The sequence below is a fragment of the Pelodiscus sinensis genome, chromosome 4 (genome assembly GCF_052426305.1).
Source record: "Pelodiscus sinensis isolate ZL-2025 chromosome 4, ASM5242630v1, whole genome shotgun sequence".
NCBI classification, from domain to species: Eukaryota; Metazoa; Chordata; order Testudines; family Trionychidae; genus Pelodiscus; species Pelodiscus sinensis.
This window is the reverse complement of record NC_143055.1, coordinates 47815850-47836562: the sequence shown is the minus strand read 5'-3', so window position 1 is coordinate 47836562 and position 20713 is coordinate 47815850. Positions and strand designations below refer to the sequence as shown.

Genomic DNA, 20713 nt, shown 5'->3' with positions numbered 1-20713 from the left:
TGTTTTGCCATCTGTCACCACTGAGAACAGCCTTGCTCCATCTTCTCTGGAACCTCCCTTCAGGAAGTTGTAGCCTGCTATCAAATCTGCCCTCACTCTTCTCTTCTGCAGACTAAATAAGCCTGAATCCCTCAGTCTTTCCTCATAGATAATTTGTTCCAGCCCCTTACTTGTTTTGGCTGCCCTCTCTGGATCCTCTCCAATGCATCTACATCCTTTCTATAGTGGGGGGGGGGGGGGGGGGAGAGAAGGGCCCAGAGCTGGATGCAATACTCAAGATATAGCCTCACCAGAGCCGAATAAAGGGGAATAATCACTTCTCTATTTCTGCTGGCAATGCTCCTCCTAATGCACCCCAATATGCCATTGTCCTTTTTGGCTACAAGGACATGAGCTGGATATTAGTCAACAATTTCATCCACTGTAATTCCCAGGTCCTTTTCTGCTGAACTGCTACTTAATCAATCAGTCTGCAACCTGTAACAGTGCTTGGGATTCTTCTGTCCCAAGTGCCGGACTCTGCACTTGTCTTTGTTGAACCTCATCAGATTTTTTTGGTGCAATTCTCCAGTTTGTCTAGGTCACTCTGTACCCTATCCCTACCCTCTAACACATCTACCTCAACCCCCTAGCTAAGTGTTATCTGCATACTTGCTGAGGGTGCAATCCATCCCCTTATCCAGGTCATTAATAAAGATGTTTAACAAAGCCAGTCCTAGAACCGATCCTTGGGGCGTTCTGCTTGAAATTGCCAGCTAGATATCAAGCCATTGATCACTACCCATTGAGCCCAACAATCTAGCCAGCTTTCCAGCCACTTTACAGTTCATTTATTCAATTCATACTTCCTTAACCTGCTGCTAAGAACATTGCTAATGTCAAGGTATATCACATTCACTGACTTCCCCTTGTCTACAGAGCCAATTGCTTCTATGATGAGGTTGGTCAGGCTTGCCTTTAGTGAATCCATGTTGACTATTCCTGATCACTTTCTCCTCTTCCAAGTGCTTCAAAATAGACTCCTTGAGGATCCCCTCCATGACTTTTCTGGGGACTGAGGTGAGGCTGTCCAATCCTGGGAACTATAGACAGCCCTTCTTCCCTTTTTAAAGATGGGCACTACATTTGCCTTTTTCCAGTCATCTGGGACCTCTCCTGATTGCCACGAGTTTTCAAAGATAATGACCAAAGGATCTGCAATGACATCTGCCAACTCCCTCAGTACCCTTGGATGCATTAAATCCAGACCCATGGATTTGCGTATGTCTAGCTTTTCTAAATAGTTCTTAACCTGGTTCTTTCTCCACCAACAGCTGCCCACTTCCTTCCCATACTGCCTAGTGCAGTAGTCTGGCATCTGACCATGTCTGTGAAGACAAAGCAAAAAAAGCATTGAGTACTTCAGCATTTTTTCCACATCATCTGTCAGTAGGTTACCTTTCTCATCCAGTAAGGGTTCCACACCCTCTCTGATCACCCTCTTATTGCTAACGTACAAGGTTCAGAGCCTCTTCATAGGCGTTCTGGGAGGCTTGTGGCTACAATTCAGCTCGTTGGCTGGAATAACAGTCATGGGACCACTATGATATTCCTTTGGCCTGCACATAATTTTGGGGGTTGGAATCTGTGCTTTTCAGTAATCCATCAACTTCCCTGTATGTGCCCAATTATTCTAACTTTTTGGTGTGGTTGGTGTTAACCCTATGTGAGCAGATCTAGAAGTGTTTATCTTGCAGCCTGTGATTTTGGCTTGACAGTGCCTATAGCAGTGTGCAGGACTCCCTACTATTTAATGGCTTAAAACACATTCGTAATGAGCGTGTTGTAAATAGTTACTTGATGTTTCTGAGAATTTGAGTGTACAGAAACATTCACATGGTCCAGTGAAGAGCAAATTTTGTTGATCAATTTCAGTGGTAATTGGCTTCTATAGAATCCTCTGCTTACGGTTAAAAGTTCACTCTTACTAACAGCGAGTTAGGATTTTGTAACACGTCATTATGATTAACTGTAATCTCAAGGTAAGAGGTAGAGTGCTTTCATGCTGAAGAATCATTTAGTCTTAAGAAAAAATTATTTTGACTACATACCTGATCCTAGTACACACTTCCAAATGACCAAGCACTTTATCACGATGGTAAACCTGTGGCCAGTGAGCAGAAAAGCAGAGTGTGTGGGTGAGTGGTAGCATTCTAGGGAAAAATGTGAATATTGCTTACATTCATTATGGCTAGTTCTGTAAACTGCCATTAATATTTCACTTTTTAGTTTCAAAGTATGACATTCCCCTCAAAATTAAAGTTGTTGTTTTATTTACATTGATATTTAGATATTGGATGTAATGCCTTAAATTAGTTCTACTGCAGAAGTAAATGTAATAATTTTCCAATCCATCATTTTTACATTGGAAAATGCCATTTTGTGAAGATAGAAACTTATCTTGGGAATGTGTCTGTTTTGATGAAACTTCATTTTGTAGGTAAAAAAGAAGGGGAAGGAATCCTTTATTAAGATTCATGTGTTTCATTTTGGTATTTTTGGAACTGATTTTTTCTGTTTCAAAATGACTTTTCTTCAGACATTTATATGTATAAAAAGTCTAACTTCTTTGTGGAAAATTCAGAAGAAAACACATTTTGAAATGTTGGCAATTCTGCTTGTTGCACAGCTGTACTCTGCAGTAGAGAGAGAAAATCCTGGTTAGGTGGTTACTGGTTAAATGAAGTGTTGAATCGATTAATCACAGTGGGGGGGCTCCTCCAGCCCAACTTGTTGGCTGAAGCACCTCCCTATCCATTGCCGTAGGCAGGTGGGAGCTGCTCTGGCAGAGCTTGCCACACCATGCTACAGGAAGGGGATGTGGAGGTGGTGCTCCAGCTGGGCCAGGCCCAGCCAGAGCAATCCCTGTTAGTTAACCAGTTACCCAGGAAAGCATGCCGATAAGGGTCGTTCTTATTGGTTAACCTTTACATCCCTACTCTGCAGTGTTTCTTGCCTCCACCTGCCTATGACATGAGGGCCTAGCTAGTTACTCCAACTGGTCTCATGAGATGGCAAGATATTATACTGAATTTAGACCTCTTTGTTGCCTAATTTTGAGATTTTTAAATTCATTTTCTAGCCTTTGTTTTAGATCCTCTTTTTCAGGATACTCCAAAGAATGATTTCACTTAATACCCTCTGATAAACTTATTACCCATGAGGTTATAGCTATTTAGTAGACCAAAATAATCAGTCAATGCCTGCAAGAAGCACCCATTCCAGTGGATTTTTGAGCCTTTGATTTTGATGTAGTTATAAAGTTATAGCGATTTGTGAATTCAAATGGGGGGGGGAACTTTTCGAAAAGCGAGAGGAAGTAAAATAGTTTGAGGAATGTTAAAACCCAGTTTCTTGATGCTTGACAGATGAATTAACTGACTAAGATGGTTTATATAATCTAAAATATGGTGTCTAATATTCTTATGTCCTTGACTAGTACAGAATAGTGCTTGCATTTTCTTCTAACTTATTCTTAAGACAAAATTTGCAGGCTGTTTAATGGAATAATTTTACAAACTTTTAATATGCTTTTGGTTTGTAGTATGCAATGTGTGTGCTTGGCTTAAGAGAGAAATAGTTAACTTGTTTGCAAGTTGTCTAGTTCTTTTCATTTCTGCATTGTGATTTAAAATTACATCTGTGCACACAACAGTTTTACAAGAGGCAGACATTAAAATTTGCAGAAGTCTTTCCATTTACTTTAATGGCAGTTAGATCAGACCCTTATTGGTTGCTGGAATTACAGTACCTTCTTCTAGAAGTAATTTCTCTTTAGAATGGCAAAGTACAAAGATCGGCTTAGGTGGAGAAGCTTTGCAGTGAACTGTCACTTCCCATGTCCTATACCTTTCAATAGACTGGACATAGTTATTCAGTATAACTTAAAGTACATTGTGTTAATATCAATGGAATTTGCAAGAATGGGTCAAAGGTAGCATACTGCATATAGTGTTTGTAGTTCCATTAATTTTAATTAGACATATGCATGTTAAATAGTAAGTAATTTGGTCTTGGTAATAAGACTTTGCTGAATGAATCCCCTAATTGTTTAAAATACTAATTTTCTTAAGATTTTTCTGCTGGGGCACCTGTCATCTTCTCCAGTGAGTTGAAGTATGCAAGTGAAGTTAATACTCTGATAATGCCATGCAACCCTGGAAAATTACAGTAGGCCTGCTTCTGAGAACATGCTGTCTATGCATTTTCCTCTGATTAATCCACAGACCCTTCAGTGTGACTATGGCATAAAATGTGGTATATGTTCTGAGATCCTTTTTGAGACATGTTAACCTGCAAAATGTCTTGCTCACTTCCTTTTTATATGTTAGGTCCGGTTACTGAAGTCAAAACAGATATATATGTCACCAGTTTTGGACCTGTTTCTGATGTAGAAATGGTATGTACTTCTGGAATTAAAATACCACTTTCTGGTGCTGAGAAACCGTTAACTGCAGGAAGGAATGCATGCTTAATTCATATGACTTTGCATGATTGACAGTACAGTACAAATTAGAAAAGATTACCAACAGCTTAATTTGTAGGCTATAATTAGAAAGGGCAGGCCTGATTCTGATCTCACTCAGACTGTTTTTTAGACTGATGTAAAGAATTCACATTAATTTATACTACTGTTGGAGACAACTCGGGCCCACTGAGGTATCTGAGAGCAGTGTATGGAGAGCAGATGGTTTCTCTGAGATCACGGAGATGCTTTCCCCTCTGGAGCTTGCCTTTCTCTGCCTCACCAGTTGATTAGTATTTATTATTAATGGGTAAATAATGGTATTATTCCCTAAATATTTGCTGACATTTTCACTTCAAATGAATTAGTTGTCCATCTTCCTACCCTTCTTGGCCTCACTTTCACTAAACATTTAAGTGAAAGAATCTTGCCAGAAAACATGTTTGCCAAAAGAAAATGTCAAAGTGATGTGCACGAGCAGTCACCAAAGACAGATGTTAAATGCGCATACACATTTGAGTGTGGAACACTTTCAGGAACATTCAAGGCCTGATCCAGAATAAGTCCTATTTATTTGTGTGGTGCAAGTTCTACACTTAATAAGGGCGGAAAAGGGGGGGGGGGGAAATGTCATGTGATTTATGTGGCTAAGCACCATAACTCAAATTATGTAGCTACATTTAAGTCTTAGAATGAAGTTTAGACAAGATTCTTCAAGGGTCAGATTCTGATAGCCTTACAGCACCTGAATAGGACCTTGCTCATTCAGTGATTGCATTTGTGAGTTAAAGTGCTATTCAGCATGAGTTAAGATATCAGAATTTGGTCCCAAGTAAATCTGAGTAATGTATTCATTTGAGATAGTCTTTATTCTGTGATAATTAAGTATTTGTCAACTAAACTAATTGTGAATTATTAGCTCAGCTCACTCAATTATACAGCACTATGAGTGTGCTTGGCACTTTATAGGCAACTAGATTTGGCAAATCTCTGTCCCAATGTGCATGAGACTTAAGGCTCAATTCTGTAACCATTACTCACTTTGAGTACTTTTTACAGAAGCAAGCAGTCTTACTGTGCTCAATGACATAACATTAGGTATTATGCAGAACTGTATAACCGTAAACTGAATTTGGTACTATGTAGCAGGGGTAAGAATGAACACAAGGCGGAAGGGGAAGGAGAGAATGGACAAAGGCAGTGAAAGACCATGAAATACTCCGTCCATATACAAAATAAGTTCCCGAAGCCAAGCTATCTCCCTCCTACAATAAAATTAGGAGCCCAGTCTTACAAAACTTTCCTCATCTGAATAGTCACTAGTAACAATAACACAGTTTCATTGGCTGGTTGATTACCCATGTGAGGAAGTGTTTGTTGGATCTAATGATGAGGTTTTATATTTCATATGTTTCTTGGAAAATTGCCAGAAAGAAATCATATCACAATAATTTTAAAATGTTTTAGCACAAAACTGCAGGTACCTTACAGCTGAGGGAATAGTGCCTTTAACCTGTAAACCAATTTTGTGCAAACGCCCTGATATCCCAGATTAAAAATACCCATGTAAACATTCATGTCTTCATACATTCATTTATGCATCTGTTCTTATTACATATTCATGGCCCTAATCAATGCAAATATTTATGCACATGTTTTATTTTAAGCATATGAGTAGTCCCATGGAAGTCAGTGGTACTACCCTAAGTGCTTAAAGTTGAAACCTAAGGCCTGGCCTACACTAGGACTTTAGTCTGAAATTAGCTCACCCAGGTTGAATTTGTAAGCAATGCATCCATGCTACCAAGCCCATTACTCCAGAATAAGGGGCCATGTAATTAGAATTTTGTAGTCCTGCTTTTCATGAGATAAAATGCTATTCCCAAACTTGTAAATCCAAAATAACATTACTGTGGATGCTCCGGTGCCACTAATTTGAACAAATTGGCCTCCAGGAGGCCTTCCACAGCTCCTCAGAGTGCTTCCTGGGGCTCAGAGTCCCTTTGCTCTGCCTGTTTTCACTTGCAGCCACTTAAATCCTATTGCTTATACTTGATGATAAAATCACTTTTATTTACTTAAGCCCAGTGTAAATACCTGGGGGAGTAATCAGCACATACATCCTCCTTTCATTGTTGAAGGAGGCTTACCTAAATAATTTATTTGGGGTTCTGATCCCATTTGGTGCTTTTCCTGAAAGCTGGGCCCAAAATTGCTTTTTCCTTGGACTTGAAGAGTTTGTGTCAATATTGCTCCTCTGGGAGGTGGGGATTGATCTCAGCTCTGTGCCTTGACTGAGGGAAACTTGGTCCAGAAGGACAGGTGGTGAGAAGCCCCAGAGAGCAAAGAGGCGAATATCAGTGGCTTTGTCAGTACTCCGGGAAGCACCACCAAGGGGTCTTCTGTAACCGTACCCCATCACATGTTAACGGACTGCGCCCATGTTAACGGAGACTGCCTCCAACTGTATTCGATTCTTCCCCATAGTGAAGACACAGAACTTCACATTTGTAATATCAGGTGCCCAGAAGCTGATTTTAGTAAATTCTAAATCTCCTAGTATAATCACGGCCTAAATGTTTGCAGAACGAGGGTTTGTTTTATATACCCTTTTTTGTAGATGTGACAAAAGAACAACTGATCCTTTTTTAATAAACCACCTGCTTTTTCAATTTAAATTAGATATCTATTTCCTTGTATGTTTTTTGGTGAACTGAGAGGAATAATAACTTTAATGTGACCAACTGTATTAAAAAACCCCCAACAACATATGCATGTATATCTTTCTATAATCCATTGACACTTGTTATCACATTAGTCATCTTGTTTCCAGTTATATGCTAGAGTACAAACATAATTGTTTGCTTCCTGCAATTTTATTAGATTATAGTAATTACTCTTGAATGATTAAATATGTATAGCAATTTATTTATATGGCTAACATGGGAAATTAAGAAGTGCACAATTCATTTTAATTGGTGGAAATATATTTTGTAGGTGACTTAGCAACATTTACATCACCACTCATTTGTTTGCACTTAAGGTATTTTTTACAAGAGTTGTACAAATAAAAGTGTAATATTCTGTTTTTCTACAATTTATTATAGGAATACACAATGGATGTCTTCTTTCGTCAGACATGGGTGGACAAAAGATTAAAATATGATGGTCCCATTGAAATTTTAAGACTTAATAATATGATGGTTTCAAAAGTGTGGACACCTGACACTTTTTTCAGGAATGGGAAAAAATCCGTCTCACATAATATGACAGCCCCAAATAAACTCTTTAGAATAATGAGAAATGGCACCATATTATACACTATGAGGTATTCAGTTTATTTGTCCTGTTTCAGTTACTGTAAAGAAAGTTATACTGCACAGACAAAACCTAAACCAAAGCATATTTTTTTTTCATTATAGGCTTACCATAAGTGCAGAATGTCCCATGAGATTAGTGGATTTTCCAATGGATGGTCATGCTTGTCCTCTCAAATTTGGAAGTTGTAAGTTACGATTATGAATTTATTGTAGCTCTAGTATTAAAACAGATGTGGATTGTAAACAATTATTTGTACCATAACTGAGGTTTCTGAATCCTAGACATGAGCCACAAGCTTTATACATAGAAAAATCTCATTGACTTCAGTATGAGTTTTATTTATATAAGAGCAATTAATCAAACCCATAGTGCTGTCAGGGCAGCAAATTAACAAAGGGGCACAAATTCAGATATTAAATTAAGATCCACCTCTCCAACTACAAGGATATTTCAGGGTCTGATCTATTATTCACTGAAGTCTATGGAAAACTTTCTATTGACTCCAGCTGGCTTTGGCTCAGACCCTTAGGCCACGTCTATAGTTACTGGCAGATCCATGCTCCAGAGGTCAATCTTCTGGTGTTCTATTTAGTGGGTCTAGTATAGACCTGTAAATCAAATGATGAGGGCAGCTCCAGCTGGTGTCTGTATTTCTCAGTCATGAGAAGTAAGGGAAACTGATGGGAGATTTGCTTCCATTGGCCTCCCACTGTGTGGACATCGCCAAACTCAACTTAGGGTAAACTGACTTCAGGTAAGTAGTCTACATAGCTGGAGCTGTGTACCTTACGCCGACCTTCCAGGTCTAGTGTAGACCTGGCCCAAGTGTCTGACATAAAAAGTAAAGCTTTCAGAAATCAGATCTTACAGATAGCTCCAAATTTTTTAAATATTCTCTAGTGGTAGCTTATTGGGCTAGATTCTTTATTGCCTCCATCTTGCATATGGGGAGGAGACAATCGTGGCTCCCCATTTCTTTCTCGTGTCTTCAGAGCACTTTTGAGCAGCCTGGGGACTAGTGGGGCATGTTACAATCTATCCATTCCCTCATCGAACCCCTGGCATGTCCTCTGCTGCAGTCAGATACTGTGCATAGGTATGGCTGCAGAGAGTTTGCTGCAGCTCCTTATGTCCTGGAAACCCACTTCCAGAGGAAGCTAGAGCAATAGGGCATGTAACTTTAACTTCTGACACTGGGCATAAATTCCGCTTACACTAGTTGAAAATCAAGCATAGGAGTTGGCTGTACCACCCACCCCTAAATTCCTCATTTTTCCTGATGGATGGCAGCTGGAATAAGAGGTGATTATTCCAAGAACTATAAAATATCAGAGATTTCCCCCTATACAGGAAGAATTCTCCAGGGGATTAAATATGTGCAGTGAAAATTGCAGTTGGCAGATTGGAGTATCTGGCCCTATGTTCAATGAAATGGTAAAAAGGTCACTTCACGTGTAAAAAGAGAGTTGGATTTGGCATTAATGAGTTTTGGCTATGTAAACTACATGTAAGGCATTAACATTTCACTTCATATTATTTGACTATTTCATGGGGGTATATTTTGGGTATTGGGAATTGTTTACAGGCCTTCAGATTTTGGCAAATATTTTGAAAATTCCTGAGCTTGGCAAAAGTGTTAAAATAAGTGTCCCTGGCCTCTCAAATGTATCCACCTGCATGCGTCTACACTGAATTTTTAAACCTGGGCTCAGATTTAGTTTTGAACCAAAATCCCTCCCTTTGTCCACACACAGATCTCTAGCAGACTCAGATCAGCAAGCATTCAGGAGCAGAGCCTAGGACCCAAATGGTAGGGGTTGGATCTAAGTTTGAGTCCCACTATATTTACACCAGGTCTAGTTAACATGCGACCCAATTGTTTGCGGCTCACTGTGCAGTTTGGGTTTATGCAGCACTCAACACGTGGTCCATTGGTGGGATCCTTTTGACATGGCCTCCACTGGGAACACACAGCGTAATGGCGAGTCAATATAATTGTCTTCCGTTGATATGCATTTTAGTAGTTAAATTCCTGGACTAGCTCATTAAATGTGCTGTCATATGGGTGGAAATCAGGTAAATATTGCATTTTATTAATATCAGCAGAACTGACTTATATAGGGCCTCCGTCTTGTATAGTCTTGCCTTAATCTTTGTATTCATGCCCGTCAGCGTATGCAACCACACTTAAGTTGTGATCTTCGGTGAGTACTGTGAGTATCATTGTGGCCTTGGGGCTTACAAAGTTGAGTAGCCCTAGTTTACACAGTCCTCACAACCTACACTCCCAGCCTGGATTGACAGGCTTAAGTAAGTGGGGCTCCCATTAGTGCTCTAAAAATAGCTTTGAAGGTGTGGCTAGGACTGGAGCTTGGGTTCTGAAGTTGTGGGCGTCAGAGCCCAAGCTACAAATTGAGGGTGGTGTCACACTGCTATTTTTACAGTGTGAGGGCAAACCTTGCTAGTCCACATCTGTGGACCCAGGCTAGGAGTTTTGCTTCTGCAGGCTGGGTAGATGTACTGACTGAGACTCAGTCCAAAACTATTGTTTTGCAGTTTGGACACAGTTCTAGTGTCAGCTGAGAGTCAGAAAGTCTGTGCAGTGCAGTATGAGTGCATTAGCACAACTGTGAGACCTGGATTTGGAAATTGTAAACTCAGGTTTACAAAGCACCATGGTTCCTCAAGAGTAGGCTTGGAAACACTGAATCCACAAGGGTGGGTCTCGCAGACCTGGGTTTATCATGTAGTGTAGAGTTACCTTTGGTAGACATAATTAAACTTTCCATTCCTTGATCAGTGCCCTTACCAAACATTTTAAAAATGACATTTAACCTCAAATTAGGAGTTTGATCTTGACAGTGTCGTGCATATAGAAGTTCCATTGAAGTTCATGGGTGGTTCCATACATTGTTCCATTCTTCATGCTAACAATATGTTGTTTTTAGATGCATATCCAAAGAGTGAAATGATTTACACCTGGACAAAAGGACCTGAGCAATCTGTGGAAGTTCCTGAAGAGTCCTCCAGTTTAGTTCAGTATGACCTGCTGGGGCATACAGTATCCACTGAAACTGTTAAATCAATTACAGGTAAATATCTCATCAATCAATCAATCTGAGATACAAAATTAACAATGTAATTATTGTCCTAGCCTTTTCTACAAGGTATTACAAAGATTATATCATATTCTGCATATACACATTTAAATCAGAGCTCAGGGTTTTTGAAAACTTTCAGATTCGCTGTGGTGGAGTAGCATTCAAAGTCCCTTCAGAAAGCAAGTATGAGGGGTTCAGATATGCTGGATGTGTGCAATGATTGCTTAAAAATGTAATCTGTACAGTCAGGAGTGATGTCTCTAAGGCTATAGGAGGCCTTGAAGTCTAGCAGTAAAAGTACTTTCTTGTGGTGTTATATGGGGAAAATAGTCTTTTGTTCAACAATGCAAACAATTCAGAATAGCAATACAGGCAGTCCCCGACTTACGTGGATCCAACTTATGTCGAATCTGCACTTACGAACAGGGCTTTTCTCGCCCTGGAGCTCACAGGCAGTGGGACCGCCCAGAGCGCAGCGGTCCCGCCACTGCGTCCTCCGGGGCGAGAAAAGCTGCTACGGGTCTCCCTGCTGTGCTGGGAAGTCCCCAGCAGGGAGACCCGAGCAAAGCCGCACAGGAGGCGGGGTCCCCCGCCTCTGTGGCTTTGCTCCTGTCTCCCTGCTGTGCACAGCTAATGCACAGCAGGGAGACGGGAGCAAAGCCGCAGAGGCGGGGGACCCCGCCGCCTGTGCGGCTTTGCTCCGGGGTCCCGCCGCCTGTGCGGCTTTGCTCGGGTCTCCCTGCTATGCTGGGGGACACCCCCCCCCCCCCCAGCACAGCAGGGAGACAGGAGCAAAGCCGCAGAGGCGGTGGGACCTCTGCGCCTCTGCCGCTTTGCTCGGGTCTCCCTGGTCTGTTGGGGGAAGAGGGGGCGCAACTAGTGCGCCCCCCCCCCCCCCAGAAGACCAGGCTTTTGTTGCGGGATGCCTGGGGTAGAGCAGCTGGGGTGCTGCCGGGTTGGTCCTGTGGGGACCTACCCGGTAGCGCCCCAGCTGTTCTGTCCCAGGAGTCCAGATTCAGCTGCTGTTGAAACTGATCAGCGGCTGATTCCAGGAAGCTGGGGGCAGAGCAGCTCTGCCTAGGGCTTCCTGTAGTCAGCTGCTGATCAGTTTCAGCAGCGGCTGAATCTGGAGCCAGTTCCGACTTACATACAAATTCAACTTAAGGACAAACCTATAGTCCCTATCTTGTACGTAACCCGGGGACTGCCTGTACAACATGCAGAATATGTTAAAGTAATCAGAACTATGCTCAGATTAACAGTGTAAATCACAGCAGAATCCGCTGCTGATGTTTGTGCTACTAAAATTTCTTACGTAAGAAACAATAACAAGGTACGCCTCCCCTCCCCCGATAAGTGAAATCTCACTGCTTAGCTATCTATTGTTGACTTTGTTACAAAACTATATTACTAAATCCTGGATGTTTACTATAAAATGAAATGCCAAGACAGGATATAGACAAAATTAAACAACAGATTGTATTAGACGTTTCTAACCTTATTTCAAGATAAAGCAATATTTTCTTAATATCTCTGGATAATATTAGCACAAGATGTTGATTATCCATAAAATAACAAGACAAACCAGATCATATCCCTTCCACTCCCCAAAAAGCTGTTTCTGAAAACCTTTTGCAGTCTAAGTTTCTTGTGTTAGTTTGTCTTCAGTATACTGGCTCAGAGATGAATGGAGTAATCTTGAATTCTGCATAGATGTAGGGTTGTACAGATGTGGTCGCCTTATCTCAAAAAAAGATAAATTGGCATTGGAAAAGATTCAGAAAAGGGCAACAAAAATCATTAGGACTTTGGAACGGGTAAAAAAGACTTGGACTTTTCAGCTAAGAGGAGGAGACTAAGGGGGGATATGACAGACGTCTATAAAATCATGATTGGTGTGGAAAAAGTGAATAAGAAAAGTCATTGACTTATTCCCACAACATAAGAACTAGGGTGTCACCAAATGAAATTAATAAGCAGTAGGTTTAAAACAAGTAAGTTTTTCTTCACTCATCTCACAGTCAGTCTGTGAAACTCCTTGCCAGAGCATGTGGTGAAGACTAGGACTTAAACAGGCTTCAAAAAAGAGCTAGCTAGATTCATGGAGGTCAGGTCAGGCTATTAGCCAGGATGGGTAGGAATGGTGTCCCTAGCCTCTATTTATCTGGAAATGGGTGACAGGAGAGGGATCATGTGAGGATTACCTGTTGTGTTCCCTCCCTCTGGGGCATCTGGTATTGGCTGCTGTCAGCAGACAGTTACTGGGCTAGATGGACTTCTGGTCTGACCCAGTATGGAGGCTGTTATGAGTAAAATCTTGTCCCCCACTGAAGTCAATGGGAATTTTGTGCCATAGAATTCACAAGACAAGGATTTCACCCATGGCAAGGAATGGACTTCAAAGCCATCTAGTTTGTACTAGACCATTTGTGTTCCTTTCCCTGAAATTGAACTCCTGATTTCAATTTATGCGTTTGCGGGGGCCAGCTGTAATACCATTATCATTCATTAATACTGTAGTACCTAGCAGAAGACTTTGAATTTTCATGACACTGTTACGTCTATATGAGAGTTGACTATTGGAAGAACTCTACTGCTACAATATAAATCCTTCAGTTTAATTGTTGGGGGTTTTTTTGGAGGGGAATTTCCACTGATTAGAATGAAAAGATTGTGTATTGCCTTATATTGGGGGTAGAGTGGCACAGAAGCCTTCCCTGATCTCTGCAGGATCTAGGAAAGTCTTGGGACCTATTTTTGCAAACTTTTTTTTCTCTTGTGAGTAGTCATGACACACTGAAATAGCCTTGTAGATTTCAAGTTCACCTGCTCCGAGGGAGCTTTGCTCCAAACTTGCCTATCTCTGTACTTCTTAGTCTGGTGTGAAGTATCTTTTCCCTATTGCAGATTCCAAGGCCAGAAGGGTCCATTGTGATCATCTCATCTGAACTCCTGAATAACACAACCCACAGGATTGCCCAAAATAATATCTATCAAAGTAGGGCCTGTAGGCATAGGAACACAGGTTTGCCATGCTGGTTCAGATCAGGTCCATCTAATTCAGCCTCTTATTTTTGACATTTTGAGGGGTGGGCAAGAGGCAGCTAGTGGGCTGCATTTGGCTCACCAAGTCACCAGATCCGGCCAGTGGCTGCCTCCATGGGAGTAGAGTGTAGCTGCCACCATTTTAAATATGGCTGATCTATGCTGGAGAGCAAGGAATGAGGCTTTGTACTGTGTCCCACCGCCACAGCAAAATCTCTCAGCTTCCATTGGCCAGTTTCTGGCCAAAAGGAGCTGAGAAATTTTTGCTGGAGGCAGGGGCGGCCAATTAAGTTTTCCTCCTGCCCCGCCCCACCCGCCTGGAGCAGAGCCACGTGGAGCAGCTTGCCACTGCAGTTCAGGTTCCTGCAAGGCTTCTGTCTGGGAGCCACCTAGGTAAGCACCTCCCAGCCAGAGCTTGCTTCTGGCACATACCCCTTCTTCCCACCCCAACCACTTGCCCTAGACCACCTTCCAAATCCTTTGTACTGTACAGCAGCATTGAATCTCACTGTTGTACAGTGTGTACTAGAGATAAAATTTACAATAATGATTTATTTTAAGTTTTTCTCCCGTCAATTTCCTTTCCAAATCCTGCAGTTCTGAAGCACACCATGTTAGCTCAGACTGGGTCTGATCCAAATGGAAATGTTCCTGTTGACTTCCATGGCAGTTGGATAAGACCCACTATTTGCATTTCATTCGGAAAATGTTCTCACACTTCTAATAACATCCACTTCATAATTTAACACTCTTTACCAGTATTAGTTAAAGGCATTCTGTAAACACAATGTATTCATTTCACTGTTTAATTATGACAGCAGTACTAGAATGGAAACACCTTCTGAAACAATTACAAGTTTCCCTATAAACGAATATGTATCCTAAGGTAATACCTAGATATTATGGTACTTATGAAATGGATTTTTACAAATGTCACAGCTGTGGAGATGATAAATAGATACTTTTTATGCCTTGATAGTATTTTCTTCCTGAGATGCCAAAAGAGCTCTTAAATAGCACTTAAACCATAAAGGGCAATCTAACATTGCCTATTAATTTATAGTCTTTTATATATTAAGTCTCCAGAATGACATTGTAAGGAGATATCAAACAGGGAAAGTAATATCACACTTTCTTTCCTTCATGTCTCCTAAGCAACTTGTGTTGCTAAGCTCTGAAGATAATGTTTTCATATATATTTCTGGTTGGCTGTCAGAACCATGATTATTCTGCAACAGAAAAATTGCATGTGGGTTCAGAAGCATACTTGTCTTTTGCTTTATTTTTTAGGTGAATATGTTGTTATGACAGTCTACTTCCACCTCAGACGGAAAATGGGTTATTTTATGATACAGACATATATCCCATGCATTATGACTGTGATCCTCTCACAAGTGTCATTTTGGATAAATAAAGAATCTGTTCCTGCTAGAACTGTCTTTGGTAATTATAACTTTTTATTTGTTTCCTCCTCTAATGATTTTTCCTGGAATTAACTATGGGAGAGAATGTGCATGCTTTCTCTACAGCAGTGCTGATAACACGAGAAAATAAATGAAGTTCAAAGGCAGTGGGCATTTGTTTACTATCTGCCTAATATATATTAGGAATATGTAACATGAATCATTAGACCATGGAAGGAAACTTGGAATATTTAACCTGCAGAGGAATGTGGTTGATTGTAACAGGTTTACACTTATGGGAACCCATACTTGTGCCCACTGAAGCAAATGGGAAGCCTCCCATATCCAAATCAGGTCCTCAGTCTGCAGATGGGACAATTTTACCCCTCAGATGTATGTTCTTGGCTCCTTAGAGTAAATCCAATTAAAGTGTCTAATTGGGAGAAAGGGGAGATTGTGTATGTGTGCGCAGATCTTAGGCAAAAATCTCACTGACATTCATGGTAGTTTTGTCTGAATAAGGTTTAGGCCCTGTACTCAGTGAAACTATCTTTCTCCTATGGCCACTATGAAACTGAACCAAAAGAGTAATTAGGCAAATGATCACAAAATATTAAAGTGAAACACTTTTAAAATACAATTTGAAAAAAGATGCTACAGTGAATACAGACACAGAATCAAAGTGTCTGGAACACAATGGCTGCATCTAGACTGGCATGATTTTGCAGAAATACTTTTAATGGAAAAGTTTTTCCGTTAAAAGTATTTCCGCAAAAGGGCATCTAGATTGGCACGGATGCTTTTGCGCAAAAAGTGCTTTTGTGCAAAAGCATCTGTGGCTAGTCTAGACGTGATTTTGCTCAAGAAAGCCCCGATCGCCATTTTAGCCATCGGGGCTTTTTTTGTGCAAAACAGCTTTTTCCTGTCTACACTGGCCCTCTTGCGCAAGTATTCTTGCGCAAGAGGGCTTTTTCCTGAGCAAGAGCGTGAAAGTATTTGCGCAAGAAACACTGATTTTGTACATTACAAAGTTAGTGCTCTTGCACAAATTCAAGCGGCCAGTGTAGACAGCTGGCAAATTTTTGCGCAAAAGCAAGTCTTAGAACCTTAATGCCCAACTCAAGTGTTACATGAGAAGGGGAAGGAATACAAGAAGTGAGTCAATTCACATTCATGGGCAATAACATGTAAGGCAATGGGAATATCTAGATGCAGTAGTTTGGGGGCCCATCTGAACGTTGCTGTTGACCCTACATGCCCTCTCCTCAATAAAGGAACCAACAACTATGTTATTTTGATAGAAGTGTCCCTTAAGTACTAGGACACACATAGTAATGTAAAGTATGCCAATGCCAGGTTTTTGTACCCATGTCAAAACACCTTTTGCACAAGTGAAAAGGCCACAAAAATGTTCTGAAGTGTTGAAGACAAGATTTTAAGAAAAAAGTGCCAATTAAATGGGATTTCAACAAATTATATAAGGCAGAAACAAATCTTAGTCCCACACAAGTTTTCTTTGCTGCATTATTAGGGTTTGATTTAAAGAAAATTGGCCTCATGTTTTCTAGTGATAAATACGTAGGATATTTGATACAAGTTTTAAACATTCATTATAATAGAAGCTAGGTATACTATTGAATAGCATGGTGCTAACAAAGCACTAATATATAATAGATCATGGCAGATTGTCTAACTGAGGGAGCTTGTGTGCAAGTGAATCTGTTAGTTCAAGAACTCCTCCTAAATGGTAACTAGGACCACCACATTTGATACCCAGCCTCCTCTTGTAACTTTCAAACCAAGGTAAGGGTTTGGTTGTACAGAGGTAGGGGCTGAAGCTCCCACCCCCCGTGCATATGGGGGGACACAGTCATACAGAAAAGCAACAGAACCAGGCAGGTGCTGGCTTGGGGCATGTCTCCCACTTTCCCAGGCATCATTTAGGGAGGATGGGGGGGATTATAGTGCCCCTCTCCCAATTTGTATGGGACCATTGATGACTGTTCCCCTTCAGTGGGGAGAGTGAGAGGAAAGTGCACAGTTTACTCCATTCTTCAATCTATCTGGGGAGTTCAGGGGCAGATGAACCTGGATGTATCCCAACTGGGGGACAGGAACCCCTCTCCTGGCTTTGCTCACTGGAGCTGTAGTAGCCATGGACAGGTGCTTCTCACCTGGCCTCAAACTGCAGGGGTGAGAAGGGGCTGGGGGTAGTCCTCTCTCTGCAGAGCTGTCTGCATACTGAACCCCTCATCCCCAGCCCCACCCCAGAACAACAAGTATAATGAAGAAAAACAAAAGGTGTTAAGTACCTGAGCAATGCTCTGTGTGTGTGTAATACAATGTGTGTGTCTATCTTTTGTCAATATATTTGCCATATGCAACACATCTGTGTCTGAGCCACTGCATTCTCAGATTCATCTGTATCCACATGGGCAACTTTCATGTGTATAACAGTCGTTACCACGAGTAAACCTGGGTGCACACCATGCTCTGGCTTGAGCAACTGTAGTTGAGCTCATATGTGGAGTATAAAAAGCCCAAGTAATGAGTTCCATGGATGCTTTGGTATCTGTGTCAGTGCTGGAGAAATGTGTCCATCCTTGTTATGTTGCCTGTTGTTTCCAAATGGGGAAGGGATGTTAGGCTGAGCCTCTATGTCATGTTCCAAAGCGAGGTTTGGAACCTTGCACACTTGGTAAGTTGAAAGAAGGGCTTGTTCTGGGTCTGATTGCAACAGAAAAGCTTACATTGTGCATGATTTACATCCATGGGATTAGCTGTTAGGTCATATAGGACTGCTACAAGTTCTACTGAAGGAACTTGTGAAGGAAGTATATCTACTGTAGTGCGAATGATGAAGGAAGTATATCTATTGTAGCGCCAAAATTAGGAAGGCTTCTAAATTTGTGGTTTTTGTTCCCCGCCTACCTACCAACAAGCTTCCATAATTTGTCTGCCAACTTCTGTCAGACTTCTGCTTGAATTATACCCAGTCAGCATGTGTACAGTTGGAAACATTCTGTGTAGTTACTGGCCAAGCTCAGCTGCTATTTTGTAGGTGGGTATAAACTTGGCCTTTATCTTCTATACCAGTATGAAACCAAAAGTCTTGAGCTGCTTACTTGTGAATAAAAAATACACAACTGCAACATCAGTGTCAGGAGACCATACCCACTACACATGGGTATTTTTGTGAAGCACGTGCAACATGAAACTGAGGCTGAGAGTCTGCTTCATGCAATGAGAATAGATATTTTTTGGCCTAAAACTCCATTTGAAGTGACCCTGGGAACAATGAGGCCATCCTTGAATCTATCTGAAGTAACCATTTTTGGAGCAGCAACAAGTTAAGTTTCTGCTATAATAGGTCATGAGTCTGACAAATTTACCAGGTGTGCTTTATTCTTAGGATTTCAAATGCATGTACTCTACTGTTTTAGGGTGGGCATTTGGGAGCCATACATTTTTTACTTCATTTACTTTGGGAAGATTTTTGTGCATCCTCAAATCTTTAACTGATTCTTTGACATCATAGCATCTTTGATCAATGCATGCTCTTTTGCAGCTCTCACAACTCTGTAGAGGCTGGCATACTATTCTGAAGCCCAGTTCAGCAAGTTCTGCAAAGCTAGTTGCAGCTCCTTCTGTGACCATTTGTATACCAACTATATTCTCCAAGCTGTGGGCATGTTGGTTAAACTGCCTGAACTAGAAATACAAAGTCAATTTGCAGTCTTTGTTCAGGGGTGGACTCACCACCATGGTGCCTTGGGAATTAGCTCACATAGTCATAGGGTACCTTCCTCTGCCAGTGTCTTCGCCGTGTCCTCACTCCACACACTCCCTTTCAGACCTGCATCTCACTCAGACCGTGGCGTCCTCTTCAGGACACTGCCCTCCAACAGCGTCCACTTTAGTGTCTCTTTAGTCCCCCTTCTGGGGGGTGGAGGAGGTGTTTATCAGTGTCTGCACTCTAGGGCCCTAGGTCCCCTATACCCTCCTTGCCTCAGTGACCCACTTCCAGTCTTCATCTAGCCCCTGCCTTGGGCAAATTACAGTCTGTAATGGCTACTCATCTTTGACAAGGGCGTGTGGACCTGCTGCTTTGGTTTACCCAGGCTGCCTCTCTGCTGCCCTAGTAGCCTCAGGGCTTGCTTCAGGCCCTGCAGCCTGGGAGCTTGCCTGGCCAGAGATTTCTCAGCTCTGCCTGCCTTTCTCCAGCTCTGTTCTACATCCAGGAAACCTCCTGCTTCCCGGGCAGCCAGGTCCCTCCTGCTCTCCAGCAAGAGCAAGTCATCCTCTCTCCCCCCAGGAGCCCTTCTTTATAAAGCCCCAACTGGGCCCTAGTGAGCAATATCTGCCTCAGATGGGGCTTCACTCTCAGCCCTCACACAGGGATGGATATTTTGCCCTTAAAGGGCCAGTGCAGGGCAGATGCCCTGTCACAGGTACCATCAGAATATTCCATAGCATGTGGAACTGTGGCAAACTCATATATGAAACCTTCCTTCAGCTCTGTCTCTGCCTGTCTCTGCCTCTCAAGTTCTGCCCCTCCCCCTCACTATGTTCCAGGGCCCCGGCAGCCCCTAGGAACTCTTGGAGGGAAAGCCATCAGGCAGGCAGGGAAGTGGCTGGTAGCCTTCTCTACGCACAATGCCATGTGCTCCATCACTGAGATGAGGGTGGTAAGTATTCGACACACCAGCTATTCCCAGGTGGCCTCTTTGTCCTCCCAGGCAGCGTGGTGCTCCTTCCAGTCAGTGGCCCATTCCTGGTGCTCTCCTTTGAGTCCATGGATGAGGGACTGCAAGCAGACCACCTGCTCCCTCATGAGCTCCTCGTGGTGCTTGCCAGCTATGGATCCCATTCAGTTGTGTAGATGGAGTGGAAGGTAGGGGACATGCCAAACTCACAGCTAGCTTAGCTGTGAAAAGTGACAAGGGCAGTTACCACAGGAGACACTGTGTATGAAGCCTAGCCCTAATCTCTGAGCCAACACCGAACGTCTCAGTTCAGATGATGATGGGTTTTGAGCAAGGCCATGTGTTTCCTAGAAAGTGGGCACTTTCCAGCAGAGGCACAGATGTCCCACGGGAGCATCGCAACACCCACAGCCTGGGAGCAAGCAGGCATGGGAAGGTGCCAGCCAGACCAGTAGCCTGTGGGTGGGAGCGGTGGGACTGGGTGGCTTGGATTCCTTCTGTGGCCTGCACATGCCAGGTCTAGCACTGGTGGCATCCCCCAGAGAGAGAACGTCTATCCCTGCCCACTGATGGAGGTGGTGGAGGGAGGTGTGTGTGTGTGTGTGTGTGTGTGTGTGTGTGTGAGAGCAGGAG

The 20713-nt window shown here is 42.2% G+C and overlaps 1 protein-coding gene across 2 annotated transcripts in view; it reads left to right on the top strand.

The window, feature by feature from the left end:
• The window catches only part of GABRA4 (gamma-aminobutyric acid type A receptor subunit alpha4), a 62763-nt gene that overhangs the window by 10967 nt on the left and 31083 nt on the right, over nucleotides 1-20713 (top strand). For both annotated transcript variants that reach the window (XM_075930484.2, XM_006111928.4), the window contains exons 3-7: nucleotides 4371-4438; nucleotides 7612-7832; nucleotides 7927-8009; nucleotides 10774-10917; nucleotides 15262-15414. In XM_075930484.2, coding sequence (XP_075786599.1) covers nucleotides 4436-4438; nucleotides 7612-7832; nucleotides 7927-8009; nucleotides 10774-10917; nucleotides 15262-15414 — 604 coding nt within the window. In that variant the 5' untranslated portion in view covers nucleotides 4371-4435. The remainder of the gene's footprint in view (nucleotides 1-4370; nucleotides 4439-7611; nucleotides 7833-7926; nucleotides 8010-10773; nucleotides 10918-15261; nucleotides 15415-20713) is intronic.